Raw genomic sequence first — 27,856 nt, forward strand, 5'->3', positions numbered from 1 at the left:
CAAAACCATCGCGACTCAGTCACTTAATTTTACAATTATATCAAGTTATTCGATCAATACGTTCAAGCAATAAACTGTTAAATTTAATTATTCCTGTCCTAGAGGGCGTCCAACAAGCCATTACTTGTCGCTAACGAACTTTTCTGAACAACATACATCAAAGTTAAGACTATATGCTAGTGACATACATCGAACAACTACTGCGCCACTTTATCGTTAAAAAAGAACCCCTTGGTATCGCCAATTGTCCCATATCATTTGCAAATGCTCTCACAATACACCTGACATCATGATAAACGATAATCACTCCTATTTTTAAAATGATAAAGTTGATTGTCCCGTTACAGTTACAGCGATCAAATTATAAATAAAAAAAGTGCGCTGATATGCGGGCGATCGGCAGATGTTTGTTCCATTGAATTATTTAGGCTATAATATTTTTTATTAAAACATATAGCCTACTATATCTTTAGACGACTTATTTATTGTACCTAACTCGGGCTAAATCGTAATTCTCATTATATTAATTTTGTTTGTTAATGATTAGGTTGGAGTTGATTTTTTTTTGAAGGATATAAGGTACGGTCAGCATAACTTTTTTTTTACCTTTTTTTATTTTATTATATTAAGTCGTCGGCCACGGCTTTGCTCGCGTTTTTGGGTATAGGCTTACTTCAGATCGAATTCCATCAAATTTATAATATTAATATAGATAAAGTATAATAGATTTTTTTCATATTGTCACAAAATAATAATTGTTATTATTATAACATTGATCCATATAATGTCCTTGCCTATGCAGAAGACTCTCTGACTACATCAATTAATTTGTATTAAATTAACTACTATGGTATTTGAATATGAAATTGGTAGTTATTCTGTTAGCGGATTGTGGGTAATGTTAGTCGAGTATCAATATCGGTGCTGAGATGACCCAGTATACTTTTTTAAGGGTGAGCGAGCCAGTGTAACTACAGGCACAAGGGACATAACAACTTAGTTCCTAATGTTGGACTGGTTCATATTTCTTACGACGCCAGTGTCGATGGATTGTGGTGACCACTTACTATCAGGGGGGCCCATTTGCCCGCTCGCCTATATTTATATTTCATAAAAAGCAGGTTCAAATGGTTTTTATATATTCAATATGTGATGACAAATATCTTGGACATAATTCTGCATTGGATCAGCGTGGTGGAGTAAACTCCAAACTACACTAGGCCGACACGAGCTGTTTGATAAATTTTTTTTACTTGTTTTATAGCCTTATATAAAAAATATAAACGTACTTTTTATTTAATACTAGCTGGGCCCGCGACTTCGTGCGCGTTTGAATTTAAATTATTTGGACATCGCAGCGTGACTTTATTTTAATTTTATATATAATTCTAAAATAAAAGAAGCCTAAGTTACTCCTTACTACATCAGCTATCAGTGAAAGTCCCGTAAAAATAGACAAAAAACAGACAGACCATTTATACATTCATATGCATTTAGAAAAAAGCTGTTATTTTAATATTACAAACAAACACTCTAATTTTATTATATGCATATAGATTAAATGTGGAATATACAAAATGACGTTCGAAGTTTAAAAACAATTCCGCAATGAAGTCAGACATGTACATTTATAGGTATTACTTTTTAATAAGGAATCAAGTCCAAACAGACATGGATTCCTCCCATTTGATAACATTATCAATGACGCTTCTCGCTCGTTATAGCAACTTAATAATATTCTTGTTAAATATCTGTAATCTGTCTAAATGTCTGCGAAGCAACTGTCTGATACAAACTTAAGTATTCTAGTAAAATAATTTAAATTTGAACTATTTATCAGACGCAATATTACGTTTATTTATTTATCACAATCAAAAGTAAACCATATGTACGAATTATAAAGTCCATATTGCAGTGCAACGTGCGGATGTGTACATCGCATCGTCCGATAAAAGTAATGTTCGGTTGTAAAAACGATACGCGTGTACATGTGCACTCGTGTCAGAGCTCCGCACGAGAGTGAGGCGTGCGCGGGGGGAGCGGGGCGCTTGCGCGGGGAGGGGCGAACAGCTGAGCGGGTATATTGACAGCACTCTGCACGTTGCCGACCAGTTAGTAGGTTCTCTGTCACCGCCGAGTGCTGACGTATCCGCCACGATCGCGATTATGCCACTCGCTTGATAACTAAGCGGTTTCGTCCCGCTGAAATTATGACTTATGGACTGATCGCCGAGGAACAAGACAGCGGCAGATTTTTAATTCTAGAGCGAAAATTAAGAATAGTTTCCAGATATTGGGAAGTCTTCGGCGATAAGTCCGCCGAGAGGCTCCCGCGTCGGAACAAGCAGAAACCGCTATTTGGACTGCAATAAACTTTTCAGGACTTGAACGAATTAATATTTAGTGTTAGTGCAATAGGTGAACTGTGTTTGTGTTGTTTAGGGGGCTTTTTTTTGGATTAGCATAATGGTACCCCAGCAAATTTCGGATGTGCGGTCCCTGACGCCTACTTCGAGTGGGGTCCCGGTGTTTGGATCGCAACTGGTCGACAAAAATTCATCAACGCCATATACTGATGCCACACAGGTAAGCCATTTACTGGAGAAAAATTAGGACAGTGAAAATGTGTAAACAAAAATAAAATCGGGTAAATCATTAATTCAAATAAAAACCGATAATATATAAAAACAACAGAAAATATAAAACGTATTAGAAAAAATACAATAACGAAAAAATAAATATTTTTAAATCTCCTACCTCCAAAAAAGATTATTCAAATTATAAAGATTTAAATCTTAATATTTATAGTAATGATAAAGTAAATAAAAAAGTCTCATTAATAATACTTAAACCATTCCTAATTTAAAATAGAGTTAAAAGAACTTCTAAACGTTACCAAACTTCCGTAAGCGCTACCTCCTGATTAAATTACCGTTGAAAATTCAATTTCAAAGTTTTGAATTCGATCACAGTAAAAACGTTGAAATATCCTTTTAAAAATTAAAATGTTACAAAATAGTCTTTTAATGTTTGATTGAATAGAAACAACAACATTATTAAAAAACGAATGCGTAATATACTTTATCGCCGGGAAAACGTTTAAATCGCTTAAAGAAATTCGTAAACATGTTTTTCAACACATCGTATCGTATTGGTAAATCAAAATAACAAGTCTATAAAATAATATTACCTAATTAAAAAGTTCATAAATAATGAAATTATTAAAATGAAATATTTAAAAATAAATAAACGATTAATTTGTTCAAATATCATTAACTGGGTAATTTAAATTTCGAACTGTTATATGATTTATAGTTTTTGCGATTAGAAATATTATGATGGTTTAAACACATTTAGTTTTTGTTTATACATACGAACAAAATTAAACACCTCGTTAGTGGAATATTAAACAGTAATCATGACATGTGTGATTTAAAAACAAATAAGTTATTTACAAATTAAAAAAAAAAATAACATGCGAATTAAAATAACAATTTTTAAAAACCATTACATCGCCTTTAGAAAAACCAAGAATAATCCGTCATCGCGAGTGAATATTAAATTTTTCACAGCAAACGCTGTTATTACTAATACAGAAATTAATTTTTTTTTAACGGGTCGGTAACGAAGAAAAATTATTATAAAACATGCAACTGGTGAGCTTATAGGGGAAAATGGATTTCCCTGGCCGATAAAAAATGAATCATTTAAAACGCTAAGTGCGAGTCTAGACTTAATAAACGAGTGAGATTATAAAAAAGTGTTTTCATGACATATAATACTTAAAAAAATGATATATATTACGTATATAACCTACTGTATTACAGAAAATGTTTGACGAACAATCCTCTAGTTTCAAGCTCATGTTTAAAACGAAATAGTTTTTGTTTTTAATCTCGCTAACATAATAATGAAACTGTGTCTGTATATCTCCAGTATTCTAGAGTTCAAATGAAATTAAGCAAGTGTTAGAATATGACATATTATATTTAAAATAAAATAAAAACAAGTATTTACAAAGAATATATTCATTAAAAATCTTAAAAAAAACTGGTGTTAACATCCATGTCAAAAAAAGATCCGAGTTTATTTTACGTTATTTTCAAATCGTAATTTACTTTAATTGTGCCGTGAACCTCAAGTGAATAATTTAAAAGTAATAAAAATGTTAAATTAAACATAAACAAAAGATATAAAGTTCACAAATTAGATTATAAAGTACGAAAATCTACATAAACCGTCCAAAAACTACACTTTTGTTTAATTTAATCGCGTGATCAAAAACAATAAAAATAAACCTAAATTTAAGAAATTTTGTGGTAAATGCGTGCGGATATAATCAAACTTATTTGTTTAAAATATTTGATAAGATCAGGAAATTGTTAAATATGCTATTAGGTACAGGAAAATAAGTAGATATATCACTTTAGATATGAAACTAAGATTAATTTTAAAATCTTTAATATTATATTTATAATTGGCATTTTTAATAATTTTTTGACATCGTTTTTGAAAATGCTTATTGCAAATAATTAAATTATCTTAAGTCACGACAGCAGTTTGAAAATGTTTCGTAATATTATAATTTAAGGATTTCGGCAAATGATTGATAATATTAATTAGCAAGATGAAATAAAATACGTTGTGCAATAAAATATACATGTCCAAAGTCACGTAGAACGAAATTCTAATCAAAAACACACGAATCTTAGAATAAAACATTGTATAGCTAATTTTATTTAAACTAAACTAAAAATAGGTGTAAAAAATTTATTGCTCATAAAATACAAGGACTGATTTAACTATTACAATGTTTTCCTTTTTTTGGTTACGCTTTTTTTTTGCTCGAGAAGCAATTTTGATTAATTTAGCTGAGGATTTGAATATTAGTTGATGATTATAGTATTATCCGTTTCAAAATTTATTGATTCTAAGAACCATTTAAAATTAGTATGAATCGTTTGCCGTGAGCAAAATAAACTTTTTCATGTTCTTAACCTACCAGGTCGTAATAAATTTAAACAGCTTAAAGTCAATATTTCTAGCGAAGCAATGAACGTTTAATATTATCAGAAATTAGATGAAAAAACAAATAAGATGAATTGCAATCGCTCGAATGACGTAGACGTGTCTGCGTAAAACGCGACTGGAACCGTCGACGCTCGACGTTATATATTTTACATTATCGCAGTAAACACACTTGATCACGCGATAGATACTATCAGAGCAATGGAAGTTAAAATAATCGATATTATGAAAAAAATGAGTCTCAATTTTATTACCGAGTCGAGGATCGAGCGAAATATCCGTAAAATGCGCCGGCGAACCCAAGAGTGCATTAACATTTCAATGTCAACTTGTAATATTTTTAGTCATCCTCTCGGCGTGTGTGAGTGGCCTTTCGCGTACAGTCGGTGAGTTCATGCGAGTACAGCTCTGTGTGTGTAATGCGTTCGCTACTAGGAAATGTTAATCTCAGGTCATTCGCGCCAGCAATTTTACCGAGAATATTAAAGGGAAATGAATTTTCGTACGCTCTTCTTTACTCACAATTTTCCGATTTTTTCCTATCAACGCCATCGGATATCTGATGCCTGAGACGTTTTACCAGTAATGATAAAAAATCTGTTCGTATCCGTAGCGTTTGATATTAATTTTCAAACTTATCTGTTGCAACTGAATTTTTGTTATCAAATGCTTTACAAAAGTCAGAAACACATTATTAGAAAGTAATGTTTATTCTATCAATAGCTTTTTTATATACTTCATATGCGTCAATTTATTTAACATTGTTATTAACAATTTATAGGAGGCCTTTGACCTGTAATAATTCAATAGAATATAAAATATTTTGAGCGCAAAGCGTGCTTGTAACATAAGGAAACGATTTATCAGGATTGTATCATTGTAATGTAACAGATTGCAGTACAATGGTGTAGATAATTAACACTATTTCATTAGTCACGAGATGATATTATATGTATAGAGCGTGATTATTATCATTATTCAATAGGGCAATACGATTGAGAAATGATCTAAGAATTATCGTCTATTTATTTTTTGTTGTAAGTAATAATTTATGTCGAGATTAAAAACGTTGAGGAATATTTTATTAAAGTCAGTTTATCTACATTAATTTACATCATCTGTAAAATTTTGCGCAGTGTACTTCTTTTTAGATATTAAATACGAACTACATTTTTGTGCTCGAATTCGCCAGTTTGTATAGCTCAGTGGACCACTTTGCAAAAAAAAACTAAAAGGGCGGAGTTTCGGACGGTTATAATCCGAACGTCGAGCTACAGACTTGTGTTGACTCTGTTTTTGTAGTATTTTTTATTCGACATGTAGCGAAGTCGAGTATGGCAACAGATCTATTTCCAAGGTTGCAACGTTCCTCGGCTTCATTTATTACTGGAATTGTGATTGTTACGTTCTCCTAACCGATTGTTAGATCAAAGATTGAAGGAAAAACTTGCCTCGCTCGTTTTTAATTTACTTTAAACACTTCCTTGAAATAAAAGGTACCGCGCGACCAAAGTTAACTTTTTCTTCGTGCCTGTCTGCTATAATGTTGAATACAACTTCCACTCACGAAAGGCTAGGTCTCGGTATTTAGGGAATTCTCATTAGCTTTGCTTTCAGTTTTTAGTTTCGTCTGAACTTTGACGATAACATCGGACTGAACTTTCTGGCGATACTTTAGACGGTATTTAATGAACTGATTTAAAAGATTACTAATTAAAAGCTCCTTTAAGCGGCATTACTGCGACATTTGAAGAAACCGAACCGTTTGCACGGCGAAACAATAAATTAAACGTTTAATGCTGCCCGCTTTCAAAATCAATTTCGTGTGAATCCTTACTCAAGTTTATCGTTTAAGTAAGCAAATTTATGTACTCTAATGCGCTCTTGGTAGCTTTGGAAATCAACGTTTGATTGTAAAATACGTACCCATGTCGGCAAATGCAATTTGCTCTACACTTGTGGGTGGTGTTTTAATGGTGCCATTATACTGGAGAATGGCGTTTGTTGCACAAGAATTACCTCCGTGTATACAGAGAGAGACATTACCTGGGAGTTTGTTTAATATTAAAATTTTAATGCGTTCAAGTGTTGACATTTATCTTCTGTCGCATTTATCAGAGACTCGAGTCGCTTTATTGTTACTGACCTTCAATTACTTTACATAGATGAGTGAGTAATGCTTGTATATTATATATTAATAAAATATGTTCTTTAACTATTCTCACTTTAAAATAGTTTTCTATTATTATAAGAGTTTAAATGTTGTAAATTGTCAAATATACAAAACTGAAGTAGGATATTGTACCAAAATATCAACTTGAGAAATTCGACCCGTGACATGTGAAAACAGAAAGTCCAGCAAATAGCAATAAATTCAACGCCACGTTGACGCCGACTGAAAATCGCTACGACCAACTTCTAGGCGAAACACCAAAACTCAGCCATATATCTTTCAATTCCGCATAAGCTTTAGTTCGCTATTTGATTGTAAACACACCGGACTTTAGCAAATTAAGTTGAAATTCATCCGTACAACCTATTTACGTTGTTTTCACGAACTGCTATAAATCAATATTATTGGTCAGAGAAACAGAGACCACGCTTCTTAAAATTCTCACAGTATAATTCTTTACATTTACCGAATGTCAATATTTTTTCTCTTTATTAATTCGAATGTTTCATTATTTAGCTTACTTTATTAATTTAAATGTCTAATCATTGAGAAATCAGGAAAGGAAAAACTAATAGATAATTATTGTTGAACAGTTCAATTCAAAATCGGCTTAACTATTATTAAACCTTTTATTACAAACGCTGGTTCAAGCTAAACAAATTCCTCTATCATTCGTTCGACTGCACGCGTGAAAGATAACATAATATACATAGGAATATCGTTACTCAAAACCTCTACGTATAAAACTGACGTTTATACATGTGCGTGATTGTTATTTGTATAATAATATTATATTAGTGTCGTAAATTTGTGATTTGCTTTAAGGATTCGGTTGCTTTGAATTGTAATATCTTTATAACTATAATTGGTAGAACAATAAACGGAATGAGGGCATCAGACACTCGAATAAGCTAAAACTTAAAACCTCGCTGTTTACTCGCGTAATCCTAACGACTGGTACAGTCTTACGCCATTAAGCGATTGCTATTATTGCTGAATGTGCAAGTTCAGAAGAAATCCGGAGTAAGTAAGAAATATTTTCAACTCTGCTAAATTGTTATAGATTTTCGTTTTTATTTTCTAAGCAGTCTTTCTAGGCTACGTTTCATTATATAGAATTTTCGTTAATTGGTTAATTATTTTATTTAAATTCTAAAATTATATGTTTCAAAGCATCCCATATTCAGATGCGTTTGATTTTGTAATAATAATACTCGTTACATCTTTATCCATAATAAATCTCCGAGCTTGGTTGATTAAATGTTCAGAACGGCAACTTTATTGTACAAGTTTTATTGGAAAGTAGAGGAAGTTCTCGTAAGGATAAACCCCATATTAACACAGTTTTCAATCTGTTCGTTGTTAATAATACTTTCGTCAGTACATATAGGTTCAAATTCCAGACTTAGTAATAAGCTATGCGTATAAGTATATAATATTATATTCAGAAAAGTGTTCTTGAAAATAAACGCATTTTATTATTTAAAGAACTCGTAATTGAAATAAGTGAAGTAAATAATTTTATATATTCTCCCGTTCATAACACATTTATGCTGTTGACGATTTAAAAGCTGTCTTTTTTTATAGTTGTATAATAAAACATAACTTTTGAGTTATTTTCACATGACTGACAATAATGGCTGTATTAAAAAGACTCGGCTCGACGTTTGTTGTCATTAAAGAGACTGTGAACTTTTCAAAATGAAATGTCGACCTATCTATAAAACTTAAATGTTAGATTACACTCTGCAAATGTGTTCTGTTAAATTTATAACATAAATCCGATCAAAAATTACTTGATAGGCTACAGAAGCATCAAAAAAAACTAAAACACTTTAAGTATCCTTTAAGAACATTGAAATAAAACTCGCTTTTGATAATTAACAGAGATGAACAATCATTGATGATTGCCCATTTTCGTTTAATTCATCGCGACGGTACACCGAAAATCATAAAGTTTACGACTCTCCCAAATTGCAGGACGCTCGTCCTTTACTTTCGAAAAAGAAATTTCTTAAAACTAGAATCACTCCGAGTTGCCTGTTATTTCACTTTATGACTCCTTCGTTATCAACTGTCCCGGTTTATAGCGTAATTAATTCGCTTATACGCCTTGCTGAGAATGCAATTTTTTATATCTACTTAAATCGAGTGCGCTTGCTTAAATTCTCCATAAATTCTTTTATTATACATCATTTGTCTTTCCTTAAATTATTCCGGTAATAGAATTATAAAAAAAATATAACCAAGTTACATGATTTTGTAAGTTACTTTTACAAACGACCTCTTTTTCATTGTATCATTAATATCTGAAACCAATTTAAATGTAGATTCGATAACTGGAAACACTTCACAAATATTATCGATCATTGATTCTTATTTTCTTCATGACTCTATAATATAGTATTTTAGTTATTAAAATGATATACAACTACTTTGATTATAGCATTATAACTTCTATTAGGTTGTAATACAAACTAATCTAGCTTGGCTATTGCTAATGCCAACCGTATTATCGACAATGACCTTTAGAACTTTTATTTCGTTCAGTTGGAACCGGTTTTCGATCTAAGCCAAGACCTGTTTTCGTGTTGCTATACCGAAGTGATTTTATGTTTCTCAAGTAACCGTATTATTAAATTTAACTAGATACAGCGTTTAAATTTCACTGGATATAGCAAAATTGTTTTCGTGTTACATTAATGAAGCTATTATCTTAAAAGTTAATTTAGGAAGTTTAAGTTACCAAGTAAGAAATTTTAGGTGTGAAATGAATGTCCAAGATTTAAATTAAGTTGGTAAAAAAACTACAGCGGTAGATTATAATCGGGTCTTGAACCCTACGTTTGCTTAAGAAAATCTTTAACTTTTCTTGTCCCACAACTTTTTCTACTGATATTCACTCGCTGCGGTAATCGTGTTAGCCGTTTAACTTGTGGACAGCTTCTTTTATACAATTAGCTTCTTATTGAATTGGAAAAAAAGTTGCGTTTAGTCAAGTTTATCCACTGAAAGGTTTAGCGGAAACTTTTGTTCATTTTCCACAAGTAATTGAATGAGAAGACTTAGATATTTTTTCGACGTCTTTTACAACGTCATTTATTCGAAACTTGTTTTACAAATACAGAATTTGTATATAATATACAATAAACAAATAACATGCACTTTACAAACTTACAAGTACACTATTAATTTACTGGAGTGCTATTATTAATGCCCGTATAATTTATTAAAGAAATGTTTTATTACACCGAGCTCTTATTTTGACTGCAGTCCAGCTAAGAAAAATGCAGGTGTTTTTAGCAGTAAAAGTTAAACGAAATAAAGTCAATACAAAATTCTTTGCACCCAGCTGCAGTGGCGTGTTGGGAGCTAAGCATTCCTGCTTAACTTAAAATTTAAACACATTGCAAGTGCAAAAAACCCGGACGGAATCCTCGGAAGTCTGGCCCCGTATATATTTCACTAACTTCGAAATTACTTCTCGCCATCTTCAAACTCATTTATTTATTGCTCTCTTAGAATTTTTTAGTTCTTGTCGCGTCTTTGCTATTACTTATGTCTTGGAATCGATTGTATAAAACAATTCAATGATATATCTCATTATGATGTCATATTCTCTTAATACCTTCCCTTCTCTTAAATTTGTTTCAGTCTTCCTTATGATGGAATAAATTGCTTCAGAATCGGAATGCCGTTTTAACTTCCGTTCTCACGGCTCAATTTAGATGATCTATATAAGAGAAATGGCCAGTCGAAATAAATTTAATTAAACAAAGAAAGTATCTCAAGGAACCCTAAAATTGGCATAAAGTACGGCATTCGGATGATTTACATCGCGAGTAGCGTGACTCCAAGAACGAAGCAAATCCCTTGGATGCCAGCGAAATTAATCACCCGCCTCGAATTTCCCCTTTCCAACGGGGTTCAGTCCAAATTCCCTTTCTAACAAACCAGTCAGTGTTTTTAATGCATTAAGTAGATAAGCTTTGCTTCTATGATGTTTGAGGAAAAAAATAGTTTAATTTTAGAATCGAAATTATGTATTCATTACTAGTTTTAGTGGAATAACATGAATTTGAAAGTAGTTCTCTATTCGTAATAGTTTATCAAAATAAAATAATAACTTACAATTTTAAAACCTCGAGATTCATTTTTGGTTATTCAAACGTCTACTTTTTAAGTTTCTTCATCAATTTAAATATCTTCTAAAACTCTAGTAACTTCTTGTAATATAAATATGCACAATATATTTTACTGATAATTTGAATTTAAAGTAATCAGGTCTGATACTTGCTCTAACGCGCTTACTTTACTAATTTTATCTAAATAGATTATACAATAGTTTACAGGTCATTTTAGTAATACATATTAATGAATCAGTTTTAATACATTACATGAATATTATGGAGAACATAGTATATAATTCCGATTGTGGAATAAAAATCTTGGAGTCAATTTGAACATCAATATATTTTAAATCCGATGTTGTAATTGAAGCTGCGGCCTATTCAGTCCCAATAATGTTCTGATTATCCACACCATTAAATTCAAGTAACGGATCAACGATGGAAACTTCCTTTATAAGACCATAAAATTCTCATCGAAATCAGCGGCTCCGTTCTAAAGTTATGTCCGGACAGATATAAAAACAAAATTGGAAGTATCCTTTTAACAAGTTGGGCCGTAAAATTGCTTCCATTCGTTAAAGTACTGTCACGTGATGTTCGTAAATATACATATGTAGGTTTAATGTAATTGTAGTGATTAACGATAATATTATGTATAATTAATTAAATTCTAGTAGTATCAGTTAATGATCTTTCAAATTGTAAAATGCCTTTAGCTGTTTAATTTAAATATTCTTAAATTCTACATCTAATTAGTTCAGCATCTTCAAATCAATTCGAATTTTAAAATTCGTTATTTTTTAATAACATTATTTTATGTTTATTCAGATTTATACGTGAAGCACATATTTTATCATATGTAGTTCACATTTTACAGTTTAATTGGTGTACAGTTTTATTTCCACTGTCCCTTTACACTATATAATAGAGCAATGTCAATGACCTCGTGTCCTATTTCGATATTAGTGTATACAAGTAATATTAGATATTTTCAGAATATTTTAATTAATATCACGAGCATAATGTCACCTTAATCAATTTGACGTAGCCATTAAATCAATTGAGTTACGGAACAGAACCGGTTTCGGCGTTATATGCAGATAAAATCATAAGATGCACTTTTCGAATTTTAATTTTAAATAACATTGATTTATAATACTTTTAAAAATATCATATATTAAGAATATATTAGATCTATGATAAAGGATACTGTATTCAACATGATTAATTGTATTACCAAGTATTTTTTGCTACATTTTTAATGTTGAAATAGCCTTTTATAACATTAAATCATGTTTTAAATTAACTTTAAAAATATTGTGATCTGATGCAAATATCGCTATGAACTATTCAAGTTTCTATATATCTGGTACGATGAATCATTTTCATCAAATCGTGAAAAATAGATCGACACGTGCAAACTGTTTGTGCGTTCTGTATTTATGATGTTTTAAATACGCTATAAGTTGAAAATAATAAACCGTGTATTATGCAAATGATAACAAACTTACGTTATTTATAAATAACTAGTCACCGCTTGCGGCTTCGCTTGCGCATGAGGTTGGGTGAAAGGTACCTTACGTATAGGCAATATTATATGACGATCGGTTGAGGAGTTAAGATGTGAACGCGTATCAAAGAAACTCACTATCGCATTTTTAATCCTGTAGTTAGTATATTTCGTCAAACAGGATAATAGAAATTATTAATTAAAAAATATATAACCTCCAAAAGACATCTTAAACACAAAGTAGATTTAATTGTCCAAATAGATGCTATACGATACTTAAAAGATGAGAAACAGCTAAATCAAATATAATCAACATCAAAATTATTAGACATTAATAGTTAAAGACGAACACCATACCGATAAATACGATCAAAAATCTTGCAAAGAACATGCTAGTCCCATACCAGGTAGACGGAAGCATCGCAAATCACGTGTAATAAATACAATTGTATGACCGTGAACTTAAAAATGGTTTATTCGCTTGCTTTAAACCAGTACTGCCTTAGGCTGATCGGATCAAGTACTGGTTTCATGTTAACGCCATGTTAAGTAAAATCAATGTCTTGATTCTAAAAGAATATTTTTGAGACAATCTGATCTTGCATTTAAAGCTTATACTGATTACTGATGTGTTTTATTACATCGTAGATGTTTTTAATAATAAAATATATTTGAATAATACACTTATAACTGATAAAGTTTGTGGTAGGTACTCATATTAATGTACATTGTCAAAGAACATCATTTCCATTCTTTAAGAAACAACTCGCTGTTTCCGAGAATTCGTAATCATTACAATGTTCTTCGAATGTTATTTCAATGGTAAGTCTGACGAAATAAATAGACGAACTAAATGTTTTAATGTATGTAATTAAATGAATATATATAAAGATCGGTTGGTGGCCGTAATCGAAAAATTCCTTATTATTATCGTCTACTGATGGGCGAATGACTTTGAACTCATTTATTTCTGTTAGCGAGTCGGATTGCGATCCGGAGCCATATTTTTAAACTCGAAAATTCATTCCTCTCCGTGTTGAGAAATGGCTTTGAAACGGGACTGTTTTAAAAAAAGATAATGCCAAATTCCTGTACACGACGAATACGGATATGTAGATCAGTTTATGCTGACGATTTATGAAGAAAACCAAGCAAAATATGGCGTCGTCGCGACAGTTTCCATTGAAACTTTTTTTACGGCTCCCCCATCTGATGGAAGATAAATTTGCAAATAGAACGCGCAGGACCACCCGGTTCAGTAAATAATTTTATTGAAATGCAAATCTGTTATCGCTATTTTTACATTTAAAACTAACACTACATCAACTAGACTTATGATGTCGCGTGATATTCGACTTGAGAACAAATTGGGTACATTGGCTTTAGAAGATTTATGACAAACGTGATTTTAAAAAATGATAATGAACAGCAAGTTGTCACAGTAATCGTATCAATAAAACTCTTTCGATTTGCTTTGAAGCTGTGCTATTCGAACTTCCAGTATTTCATTTGTCAAATCGATTGAATACACTAAAGTTTTATATTGTGACTATTTGATTAATGCCTAATAGTCTCCAGATCTTTTGAATTATTTATATATGTTGCATTATGTTTAATATTTAATATTATATCGATGTATTTTTATCGTTATCATATTCATACGATTCCGAAAAATTGACCTTTACATTTTGTTGAAAAACAAGTGTACACAATATCAATTCCCAACAATAAAATTGAAAGACAATATTAGCATATTATAGCAACAGTAAAATATTTCAAGAATGTATATGTAAATACCGTGAAGTAATACTCGTACCAATTCAAGCTTAGTTGCAGTTCAGAAGTTACACGTTACAGTTGGTAATACACCACCAATATTTGTTCTATCAAGTCCTTTGGGATCGGTCGGGACGTTTCCTTGTGTAAACAGTATCCCTCTGTCTTTGAATTCAACCGTTCCGCTTCGCAACCGCAAAGATAATGGCGATGAGTGTATAGTGTTCTCATTGAGACAGTATCAGTTTAAACGATACGTTTACAAGATCATAGTAAGCTAATTATACCTCATTGCAAAAGGTTTCTTTTATAAAAACGCTGAAGCGTGTGCATTTGAGTTCTAATGATGTAATGTATTTATTGAACTATTATATAATAAAACATGAAATGATACTGGTCCGTTCATGAATATATTAATTATTATAAGAGAAACGGTAAATTCTATTTAAAGAGGATTTTTATGATTTAATCTGTTAATGTATAGCTCCATAAAATCTTTATAATTTAGAAGTAATTTCTTATGAAGTCCGTAACTATTATTACCGAGCAAATGGACGTAAAACGCGAGCACATTTCATACACTTGACTCGCTAGCATTACGTGCCTGTACGTAGTTTTTATTAAGCGAGCGAGCTATAAATTTTACATTTACAGCGTCGAAAACTCGACCACTTTGTTGTTCAGCTATAAAAAGTTCAATTCGTAACAAAGTGTCGGGTGCGGGCTCACGTTTGGTCGAATCGCATCTGCGTCCGTTTTCGGATAAACTTATTGATTGGCTGCATCTGGCGACGGTATGCTAGCGTATGCTAGACGTAGGTGTCATTGCCCATCACCATATTCAAGTGGATGCGAGGAGAATACCCTAAGTGGCGCATTTATCGTTCCTAGATGCAAACGACGTTTTCTTCTATATTCAATCGATTTCCACGCAAGTCACGCAAGCTAATGATAAGACTAATCAACGACGATTATTGGACATCGCAGCAAATTGTTTAAATTACAGGGTTGGTTGTGAGTTCCGGCCTTTCAAACGAAAAGGTTGCGCGAGATAGCGAAACCCCGGCGACTTTCTAGTTCATCTTATACCGCCGTCTATTGACTCCGTAACGCGTCTCATTTCCCGAACACACCATCTTTTGGGAATAAGAAAAGTTCTAACGCCTACTTCAGGAAACAAAGGGACTCTATTTGGGCAGTGTACTAGACTTAATGCCTTTGATCCGATACGGAAAGTTCGTATTAACGAGAAAACAAAGATGTTCATGAGTCACTGTATAAATTACGTCTAGAGTTACTAATTGAAAGTTAAATAAGGAGATCAATTTAGAGAGTCGTTTAATAAAGGCGATTAATTGGATCGTTCTCACCTTTTTCATCTTGTGTGTTATTAAATATGTTTCCTCGTGATTTTAATAGACAAGATCTGTTCGTACGTCGGCATCTAATGATGAATCATCAATCATAATGTGTATGCCCTTTCTGTAATGGCGTCATTAACGTAATTGCTTTGCACTAGAGCTCCCATCGGCAATTTTTTAGCTACGTTTTCGATATATCCCCCATTGTTGACTCGCTGGAGTCAGCACATCAAACAATTTACTTACGAGTCGCCTATGATTTCTTTATTACGGCCCTTTTATCCTTTTCTCTGCCGACGCTTTCTAAGCGAAAAATTCTCACTTCTTTACGTATCGTTTCACAGATAAGATACAATATAGTGAAACATAAGAATTCTCGACATGATTTCCTTCGTATTTACAGTACTGTATTAAAACAGAGCTGCGTGGAGTGGCCTATTCAGTAAATTGGGGAACCAATTCGCCTTACAATTTCTTCCGAAATTCGTTTAAGGATTAAAAGGGATCAGCGACGTATTTTTCTCGAGCAAACAAGAGACATAAGCCGCATTACGAAAAGAATTGTGTTCTTGATACAGTAAGGCTCTTACCTTAATGCGTTTATAATTATATGCCTATGTGTTTCGTCGTTCGTGACAGAGCAACAGCTAAATCGCTGTGATCACGTTAATGGGTTTCTGACCGTGAACTCAAATGAGAATCGAATAGCAGTGAACAGCTGAACGGATAACGCAAACGCTGCTCCATATAATCGGTATTATGTACGTAATTAAATCCCTTGCGAGTGTTAAACGGGCGTCCATGGCTGGGCACGTAATAAACAGTCTACGTTAGATGCCGCGTTCCCATGCGCTCGAGAGATGCAGCGTATCCACATATAGCTCCGTTAGGGCAAATATAGTGCGTCGCTCTAGAATTAACCGAGCAACACACGGAAAATTACTGTAGTATTTACGGGGCGTTTTTTTCGTTCCCATACATAGAGGCATGACTGTTGTTGGTCTATGATGTCATTATATAATTATATCAGCTGCTCTTAACAAGTTTCTTCTAGGTATTGTTAAATCTGCATTATAGTGTACTAAGATCGTTCAATTTTATCGGCTTCTTTTGGAAATAATAAAATTAGGATCAAAGATTATTATACTAATTCCAGAATTAATTTAAAAAATCGTGACCGGTGTTTAAATAGATATTTCAATTAATAAAAATAATTATACGCCAAACGTGTAACTGATTTAAATGATACTGTGTGTTTATTTCGATGTCTGATTGCATGTTTGGCATGTTTTCCCACCTCGTGTTTGATATGTCTTGCGTCATTTGATCCTAAAGAAATAATGATCATTTGATTATGTTAAAATGTGTAAGTCTATCTTCAGTGATACGAATTAGTGCAAACGTTGCAATCTGACCGACGTAATAACAATCTGCGTAGTATGTAGCGTTGAATACACGTGTCGGCTTTTCATATTCTATTTTTGTTGTACGACTGCTTTGATGGAGTACTTTCTAAGGATCCGAGTTAAATAAACCTTGGAACATCATTGTTGCAAACTATTACAAATACCTATTAGAATTAGATCAAAGGTAAATCTTCATTAAGAAAAACTCTTTTTTTATTAATATTTTCACTTGAAATCTTTGTATAGACTGAAGTTGATTTATATTAGATTAAAACGATTTAAAATTAATGGATTTGATTGAATCGATTGAAAGGTTTATTTTTTTTAAAGCTACTTTAAATGTAAAATACTAACATCTCATACGAGGTCAAACGGCTTCTAGGGATTTGAAAGTGCTTCCTTTAAATCAGGTTTAGGGGCAATTAGAGGAACGAAAGACGTTTGATGGATGTGCTGTTATTAGTAGATAATCTTAATGTTTGTGTTTACAGTTGAGTTGAGTATAGTTGGCTTCTGATCAGAACCCTGCTGAGAGGACAGACGTACAGACGCCAACACATCAATCGGCATTTGAAATCATAATAAACGTAGCCAATTTCAACAACATAATAATGATACCGAAGAAGCTAATTAATCACATGAACTAATTAATACTATTTACATAGATTTCGATTTGAATCTCGTGAACTTGATGTATTTAGTAATTGAATGAAAACAACGGATCATAGATAACATGGAACTCGAGATTCTCAACAATCGTTTAATGATTTATGCATTTATTAAATAGCTTGACAATAATATTACTTTATAATATCCATTTTATTATTTCTGACGCAGTGACCTAGTAGCCCAGATAAATGGACCTTATTTTTAATAAATTAGCATTGAATGACCCGTAGAAATAAACCGTAAGGGATAATTCCAGAATGTATACTGACTGACTCTGACTCATCGTGTTAACATTCACCAAACAATGATGGACGGTATAAATTATTTAAATTATACAAACAAAGAAATAATTTATTAAGAATATGAATATAACAATAATTCGTTAATTTAAATAGAATTATTATCAAGAAATACTAATGAAGCAATCAAGAGTTTGTCTTCGAAACATTGACCTTTAAATTATTCGTTCGCTTTTTAAAATCTTTAAAATTAATAAGCAATCTTCTGAAAACAAAAACAAACAATCATTAAATATAAAAACTAAATTAAATAACAATGAATCCAAAACAATACTCCAATTTATCTGTTAAAAGAAATACAATTTTAAATCAGAATAACAACTGGTTTGCTCAAAAAGCTGCTTTAAAGCAGTTAATCCTTTAAAAAAACCTGCTAAAATCCTAAGCGTCTGGACATTTCGTTCCCTCGTTATCTTGGTAAAGGATTGGACGATCCGTTAGAGAAGAATAGCACGAACACGCGTCGATAAGACGAGCAAGAGCGTGCCAAAACTCGAATTTATTATGTTTTGATCGAAAATCACAAAGTTCAACATATATTCGAAATCTAGCAACAGATTTTGTATCATATTATGAAAACGTTCGAACGGAATCGGTTTTAACAAATATACTTTATATATCAAAGCGAACATTTACAATTAATATATTTTCTACTGTTAGTAGTTAAATGATGCAAACTCGTCTTGGTAATTGTTTTCACGTCATCGTGTTTGATTTAATCGTTTGACGTTCGTGCATATCTACCATCGCCCATTTATGATATTTTTTTTATTATTTAATTATTGGGCAAAAGTTATATCACATTTATTTGGTATTTGGATATTTTCGCTCTTGGAATTTCACTATAAATATTTTACGTTCAATTTAATAGTACAGGATGCCATGCAACACTGTAACTGTAGTACAAAATCCATCATAACAATCGTATCGCTACGTTACATCATTACACGTGCTCTCCTGCGCCTGCGCCGGTTTATTAATAAACAAACCACGTGTGCGATATACGTGCGCTTGCGTTTATTGGGACACGGGTACAAACTAACGGCAAGCGGATAATGCGAAGTGTTTACTACCAATTATCTATACCTCATTAATAAATTAGTGATCTTCTATTTAGTTAGGAGCAAAATGATTTGTATCAATTTCAATACATTTATCTTCAAAACATTTGTTATTCATACAATACTATTTAATAGGTAATATGCGTGGTGGAATATGCTCCATACCTTCTCCTCAACGGGAGAGGAGGCCTTAGCCCAGCAGTGGGAAATTTACAGGCTGATTATGTTAGGTAATATGTATAAAATATGATTTATAAAATGAAAATAGTGTCTAGTCTATCTAAATTTATTCTATCCGCTCGTCGATGTTTAGTTTGACCTAGCCGGCTTATATCTCACCCGCGCATGTTAGATAGCAGTATAATGTTATGGACTCACAGTAATGTGATCGCGTTACTATTTAGTTTATATATACAGTTAATGTTTAATGCAAAAGTAAAATATCGCTGAAATGTGTTCAATGGTTACATTACAATCGATGCTCTCAAAGCAACTTCAAATGTTTTCGTAACTTCATTTAGATTTATTTCAATACAGTGTATTCTAATTTGTATTTCAATGCAATTTATTATTTGAAACTGTCGTACTTTATGTTCACCTGTGAATGTAGTTAAAATATATCCATTTGAGTTATTACAATGATTTGTTTGTATTACTCTGTGTGGTCGCATAGTGGACTTATCTGTTTCGTTGTCATTTGTTATCGTTGAAATAGCCCTTACTGTCCTGCTAGAGGTCGAAGGCCTGACGTTGATGTTATATTGTAATGAGTGATAAATTTTATTGGCAATGTCATTACTCTCTTCTCCTTGCCCGTTGATAACATCACTTAAACCTTTTAAGCGTTCAATCAATTTAAATATGCAAGACAGTAAAACTATAAAACTGAATGTCTGCCGCTCGGTTGCAGCACCTATTAAGTTGATGATTTGATTAATTATGCAGCAGTACTTTTATGTGTAAAGAAGTTAGCCATATAATTTATAATAGAAAATACGATTGAAGTTAATGGGAATTTATTAAGATTAAAAAACCTCCTTTCCTTCGAGATATAGCTTCTGTTTTATCAAATGTTAACCGTATTGTAGTATTATACCGTGCCAAATCTAACTAGTGAATTAAATATCGTAACGAAAGTCATGATAAAGGTACTAAGATCAGAAATATCTTCGTCGATACATTTTAGATAGCTAAGATTTTGTTAATCTGTAATATATTTATTTTCATTCTCTGTATTCTTAATTGTTTAATTCATAAGCGTGAAAGACAAGATCATTTAGTCACGACGGATGTGCATACATAATTATTACAAATATACCTATTACTGATAGTATAGATTTTATAAAGTTAAGAGAAAAATATCTGTAGGTAAGTGAAAATATTTTGACATCATGTATCCCTGAAATAGTGTTCTAAAAAATTTAAATCAAGAATTAAAAATCTCTATCCGAATGACTGAATCTGTTATTTAACATTTTTTATTATTTTTTGTTATCATTGTTTATTATTAACTGTTAATCTAAATTCAATTGTTTATACGTCACTGCTTCCTATTTCGTTTCTTAAAATGCAATTATCTGCGAATGAAGATTTATTATCAAGTAATACGTGAGTGGAATGAAATGACGCAAAGCCATTACTCTTAAAGAAATGGTCTACACGTGCAAATTTTTCGGTTTAAAATACTTGACGTTGAAGCGTAGTACTTATCAGTTCTACGTTCTATTCGTAAATGCGTCGTATTGTTAACTCGAGCGCTAGCTTCTTTTACATTTATAATTTCAACTGTTAATATTTTTGTGTTATTACTGTGAATAATATTTTTTTTCGCATATTATGATTTACGAGGTAAAATAATAGGTAAAGAACTATTAAGAATATAGGTAACTTGTATTCATATTGATTTATAAACAATGAACTAATCTTGAGAAGTGATATTTTTGAATACAATCGGTCGACCACCCAGTGACGTTTATCGCTGTAAGAATGATTCGATCATTTTAAAGATAACATGCGGATACAATCAAAACCAGTGATCGATAATCGTATGGAAATGACGATCAATGTTTATATATTTTTAACAACATTCAATTTATTCTATAATAAAATACTTAATTCAAGATATTTCAATAAATAAATATTTATAAAAGCTAATATACTTTCTACTTATATTTATAAACTAGGTACCTAAATCAGCGATCTCATTTCCGTTGCCATGACCTATTTGTTAAGTAAAATATCTTGTCCTGCGTCTTAGAAAGATTAGGGAATTTCGTGGATTTCCTAAGTCGCGTGATCCCAAACTAAGTCTCGGTATTCTTGTAACGTAATTGGGACAGTTTTCCGTCTTAATAAAGAAGTTTGATAAAATTTAACAGGTGTATCTTTAGGCGTATGTTAATGTGTACATGCCAATGAATTTTAAATCGTAAAATTAACGAACTTGTTGATGAATCATAGCATGATCAATAGAATTAAATCTGATGGTAAAAGCATTGGAAGGATTCCTAATTTTATGTTCATTTATCTTTAGTAACAAATCCATCCATCCTTGGGCTATTGTTAACATTGGTTCGACATTAGCTTTATGCGAGCAGATTAAATCAAGTGCCGCTTCATATCGATCGATGGTTAACTAACCGTTTGTTTGTCTGTGCATAATTCATAAGAGATCGGCGTTAGATATCTATAATCAAGACCATTCTGATTGATATTCTCACCATGTTTTAGAGGCATTTGAAATTGAAAGCAGCTATATATGTAGTATTTGTTTCCTTGTTTCTCGCAGTTTAATCAATCTTAAGATATTGCACGACGTCCTACTTTAGGACATAGATACGAAATCAAGTGTTATGAAAAAGCATATTGCTAAACAGCTAGACCAGATACTTGAGTAATATTTATATTATTTTCAGCTTCTACTATCTTTATTTCAATCCTAAGCTTGATCCATGTTCCATTTACTGTAACCTAAGATAGCGAACTTATACAAACGTTGAGAAATATAATAATAGTATTTCCTTACTGGGTTATCATAATAAAGTTAGTGTATTTATCATGAGATATATCATTTGCCGCTTTAGCTCAAACTCTTGCGCCAACCGGTTTCACCACTAAGTATTATTTGCACGAAGATAAGCATAGCTCGCAAGGCTGTAAGGCTCAACACAAATGTTTGCTCAAACAATATTTTCTTTCGAGCCCCCACTTGATGTCGACATCAAATTAAACAAGTTTTAAACCAAGACCGCTTTCAGAGTATTCGAATGATAAAAGAATAAATAATCAACAGCTTTGATGTTGATGATAAAAATATTTGTATCGTAAACGAGAGATACGAAATGAATGTTCTAAGAAATCATGTACGATTTGCAGATTCAATACTTTTCGAGTAAAGTTGAAGATAAAATAAATAATAAATAAATATTGGACAAAATCACATACATTACTCTGATCCCAATGTAAGTAGCTAAAGCACTTGTGTTATGGATAATCAGAAGTAACGACGGTACCACATACACCCAGACCCAAGACAATATAGAAAATTAATGAACTTTTTCTACATCGACTCGGCCGGGAATCGAACCCGGGACCTCGGAGTGGCGTACCCATGAAAACCGGTGTACACCCTACTCAACTACGGAGGTCATCAAATGACTGATTGATTGATTGAAATGAGATGAAATGACCGATTCACTTCGAAATATAATAAATAAAATGAAGGTGAGTTAAACAACTGAAATTGACACTTCCACCTTTACTCTAGATGTGATAGCTTTAAAGGGATAATTATCGGTTGCAAATCGTACCAACTGACTTCAATCGAATAGATAAACTTTTGAACACTTGTGTAACGAAACGACCAACACCTGCCGAATTCAATTAAATTTTTAATACAATATATTATAACTTATTTCACCATCTGAATAAATAACTTACGTATACAAGTAAAGTATTCGGTTGATGGTTCCTGTATTACTGTTATCAGATCCGCGAAGAAAACTGCTCGGATAAGTTAAGATTGCTAATGTGATTTTAATTACAGAGTAAAATATAATCTTAAGATAAAAAATGCTGCAAATATTGTTATAAATCAATGTTTTGTTTCTACACCCGCAGTAAAACCCAACATAGCATATCAATTTGCATAGAAACTCGATGGCAATAATAAAATAGAATATTCTACGTTGGTAAATGGTTAGACGTCAGTGATATAACAGACAAAAGAACCAACAGAGAAAGACAAAAGGTCCATCCTTTATTCAAAACCAATTTTAACTTTACAGGATTTTATTTATTTGGCCGTAAATAATAAAGTCTATATTGGAACGAAACAGAACCGAGACCATGAGGGCTGTGTAAAGTGCGGTAGCGTATAATAAAAAATGATGCAACGAAAAATGGTTTTTAAACGAAAACATAGTAAAGGAGATAAGGCTGTTTTATTGTGCCACAACATGGGGGCGGACGGCGAAACATACAAAAAAAGAACCCAATACAGGCTGTTCCAGTATCACGTTACTCAAAAATCCATCGGAATGCCGATAAAATCAGAGAAACGAAAAAGCTACTAAACAAATATTTCCATATAAGATCCCGTTACGTTAAATCACAACATGTCGTTAACAATTAAGATTGTTTCCGAAAAAGTATTTTTACGTAAACGCCGTGTGTAATCCTATATGCTAAACATAATCACTTTTTATTTACCCTGGAGTAAGTTTATTATTCATATAAAAATAATAAAGTTACGAAGTATTGAAGTCCATTTTTATCGTTTCCTTTGAAACACTTTTTCACGAAACATTAAAGAAGTAATATATACAACACATTACGATTATCTGACGTAGCTCCCGTGGCATATGAGGCATGTACGATACGCATCTAATAGAATAATACATCAAAACGTCCTGTGAGTATCAGATATATAAACGTTCTACCTGTCTTCATCAATAATACTTTTTATGAAGCGAGTTTCTTCCTAACATTGTCTAATGTCTGCTCGGTTTGATTGATGCGTTAGATTATTCCAGGGCTTGAGATCCTTAGTGCATTAAAATTTGTTCTTGTCAAATACGAAAGAGTTGTCAGGTTTGTCTTGTTCTCTATCTGGATTAAAAATATATAATCATTACGAACTGGTTTTTTTTATTATAACTATAATGACAGTTCCTAATCTAAAACGGCAGACTAGATATTATTAATCTCAGATGAATTTTAAAGCAATAAAAATGTAAAAACGATCTCCGAATCGATCCTAACATGGTAAATGCACATAAAAGTACTAATTAAAAGCCGGACATTGGAAAATCTGCGCGGAACCGGCTACTGAGCAACGAAAAATAAAGAAACCTCGCTCCCATCCGGGCAATCTCGATAAAATTGTATAAGAGGATTAAAAGATTTATTGTATAAACCTCTTCAAAGGATTTTTTCGGGTGTTCCCATTTTATTTTGTCCGTTTGTTTCTTCGTCGTCAGTCGTTGTACGTGCCGTCGCATAATTTAACTGAAATGCTTAAACTCGTTCGTTTATTTGGCTCGTTCATGTTAATGTTCACTTGTTTTAAGTTTGTAGATTCTTTTTCTGGTGTCTCCAATGTTGTTTTTTCGGGAACGCTAATGGATTCGGCTTGAGTTGCTCTAGAAACGTACAGTTACACTAATTTCTGGCAATAGCGCTCCGCCTCGTGTTTCGATTTTCATTTTGGGTATAACATGCGCTCTGGTCACGATTTCTGCTCAAGTTGATTTTAGCTCGTGATCTTTTCCGATTCAATCTCGGTCTCCCTATCGAGGAATATCTTGGTCATAAACATAACATTCTAGTTTCATATTAATGCAATATTTTTGTTGAATATTTAATGTCTTAAATAATAGTTTGCTTATAACTTCAACCAAGAGACTAAATATAATTAAAGCAATAAATGAGCCGAGTGTTGCTATAGCAAAACACAAAATCCACTCCAGCTTTAAAATATTTCAGTAATCGAATTTCTCAGGGGTGCAGTCACAGACAATCGTTTGTTGCAATATAAAGTACAAGATGGATTCACCAGACGTCTGCAATTAACGCGTCTGCTACACCGGCGACGAGATCGCTGGAGATATCTAATGGATCAGGTTTAAATTATAAATAAATGGAATTATATAAAATTTTCGTTCCAATTAATTTGCTACTTTACTCGTATGTATTTTATCATACGTTTAAATTGGGTATTAAATATTCGTTGACTGGTTTACTAAACTAATCACTTCTTTAATAATCACGATTTCCGCTATAGCAGATGTATGTCTAATATTGCGTTTTTGGATTCACATAAAACCACCTGCAAATAAATGTGCAATAAGACACTAAGTATGTATAGTCATTTGGGTATTTTCTATAAATATCCACTTAAAAGTCACAAAATATATTAGATATTAAATAAAATGTTATCATTTATCACAAAACTGTTTATGTTTACATTAAATATTTTAAGAAAAAATTTTTCTTAGAATCGAAAGATTTTCATTTTTATTACTTTTATCTTCTCGACCACAAACGGCCTAATTATTTGTCTGGCCGGGATCGGCAAGAGTGACTTCTGCCTGACCTTTACAAGTCTTCAGTAAGCTAATGATAATTTAATTTTTATGAACTTTATATTAATGACGTTATCACGTGAACTGAAGATTAATGTCTTTTGATCTTAAGAATTGAAAATAGATGTAATAAAATACCAAAATATTTAAAGGAAAAAGATTTTTAAACCGGATCTCTATATGTTCGTCTATTATTAATTGAGGACGACACCTAACCTCATTATACGATTTTATTAATAGGACCAAATTAATATCATTGTTCTATCTAATGACTAGTGCTAATCTAGGTTTAGCGTTAAAATATCATTTGTTTCCTGCTCAGTTTTTAAGTGACATATTAATTCGTTCGTCCACTTAAGTATCCACATCCTCATTAAGCGTTTTGTTATTATTTATTCTGTCTCGACCACTTATTCTTTCTGAAGTCACCTTAATGTATTAATATACTCTCTGCTTCCTATTAGGTAAGCTGTTCGGTAAGATTCATTTATCTAAATAAGTATTAATGAAGCATAATGTCTGTTTGTAATTTTTTCTAGCAAATTTCTTGTGTGCTGAATCTCGCGTATTATGAAATATGTCAAGATCACTATTTGAGAAATTTTGTATTTGATATGCTAACTTCGACATTGATGTGTTAAAATTGACATGTTGGCACTTATATTTTCAAATAAATTAATTACGGTGAACGTATGACAAAAAATACATCAAAATATCGTATAGACATCATGTTTTAAACTTGTACATATATCGTCTACAAAGTAATATTAATCAGTAAATGGAAAAGCGAGACGGTACACGTCAATAAAACTTCAAAGTAAGTTTACAGGGTGTCGCCCAAATTCCTTTTGTACTTTACCTTAAAACGCTTTTGCGCCTCGTATTGAAATTGTTTTAACTACACAATACGTTTGTCTGACAGAATTTCAATGAACATTCTGTCATCTTCGCGCAAACAGTCGTATTATTTTCTACCGTATAAATTAATTCAAACATAATTTCACAAAATATCACCAAAGTTTTGTAAGAGAATAAAAACAGGAATAGATTGTTGTGATCAGACGTGTGGAGCCAGTTTCCTTTAACAACTTAACGGAGTTTGTACTTTATTTAACGTCAGCCTCTTCGCCGGTCATATGAAATGCTCATCGAAGTTAGAAAAACTTTTAAGCTTTACAAAGTTCGTAGTTCTAATATTTAAAGTATTTTTTATTCAATATTACAATTACGAAATATAACTAAACTTTTATTATATCCTTCATCCTTGTCACGATAAATTAAATTTAGCTTCATTTTATTGCTTGAAGAATTTTGTTAACTGACAGTGATATTGAGGTTATTAATTTTCGCCGACGATATAAATTGAATATGCTAAAATATTAGTAGGTATTTCAATCGACGTCCATCAAAATATACAAAAGGGATAATGACACAAGTTGGGGGATAAAATGGGACATCTTTTGTTTGCTTTACAAAGACCCCCACTGTCATTCCCATTGAATTTCTATCGGTCTTGACAAATTGAAACAAACTGGAAAGTTAAGTTTCAAAGTCGGTAACTGCCTTCAAACGGGAGCAAGGATCCATTAATTCACTGTAAGAAGTTGAATTAAATCACTCGAACATTTAGCTCGTTCGGATTTGGATGTTTCGTTTTTCTTAAATTTGAAACCCATAAAGTTATTTTAACGTTATATTGAATGAGAACATTATTTTCCTTCGCGATCCGCTACCAATTATATAACTTCGTTACAATATAGTAACTTAAATTGGGATCTTATTTTATTAATCTCCAATTTGCTGTATTCAAGAACACGAATTAGTCTTATTCGTATCTGAATAAATAAATCACTTTACAA

At 32.0% G+C, this 27,856-nt stretch overlaps 1 protein-coding gene across 1 annotated transcript in view; it reads left to right on the plus strand.

Annotated features, from left to right (window-relative positions):
* Positions 1–2,085: 2,085 nt before the first annotated feature.
* The window catches only part of LOC113401049 (transcription factor sem-2-like), a 70,599-nt gene continuing 44,828 nt past the window's right edge, over positions 2,086–27,856 (plus strand). Inside the window, exon 1 of the mRNA XM_026640762.2 lies at positions 2,086–2,586. Within this exon, the coding sequence (XP_026496547.1) occupies positions 2,467–2,586 (120 nt within the window). The 5' untranslated portion in view covers positions 2,086–2,466. The remainder of the gene's footprint in view (positions 2,587–27,856) is intronic.

Source organism: Vanessa tameamea, chromosome 18 (genome assembly GCF_037043105.1).
Source record: "Vanessa tameamea isolate UH-Manoa-2023 chromosome 18, ilVanTame1 primary haplotype, whole genome shotgun sequence".
Classification (NCBI taxonomy): Eukaryota; Metazoa; Arthropoda; class Insecta; order Lepidoptera; family Nymphalidae; genus Vanessa; species Vanessa tameamea.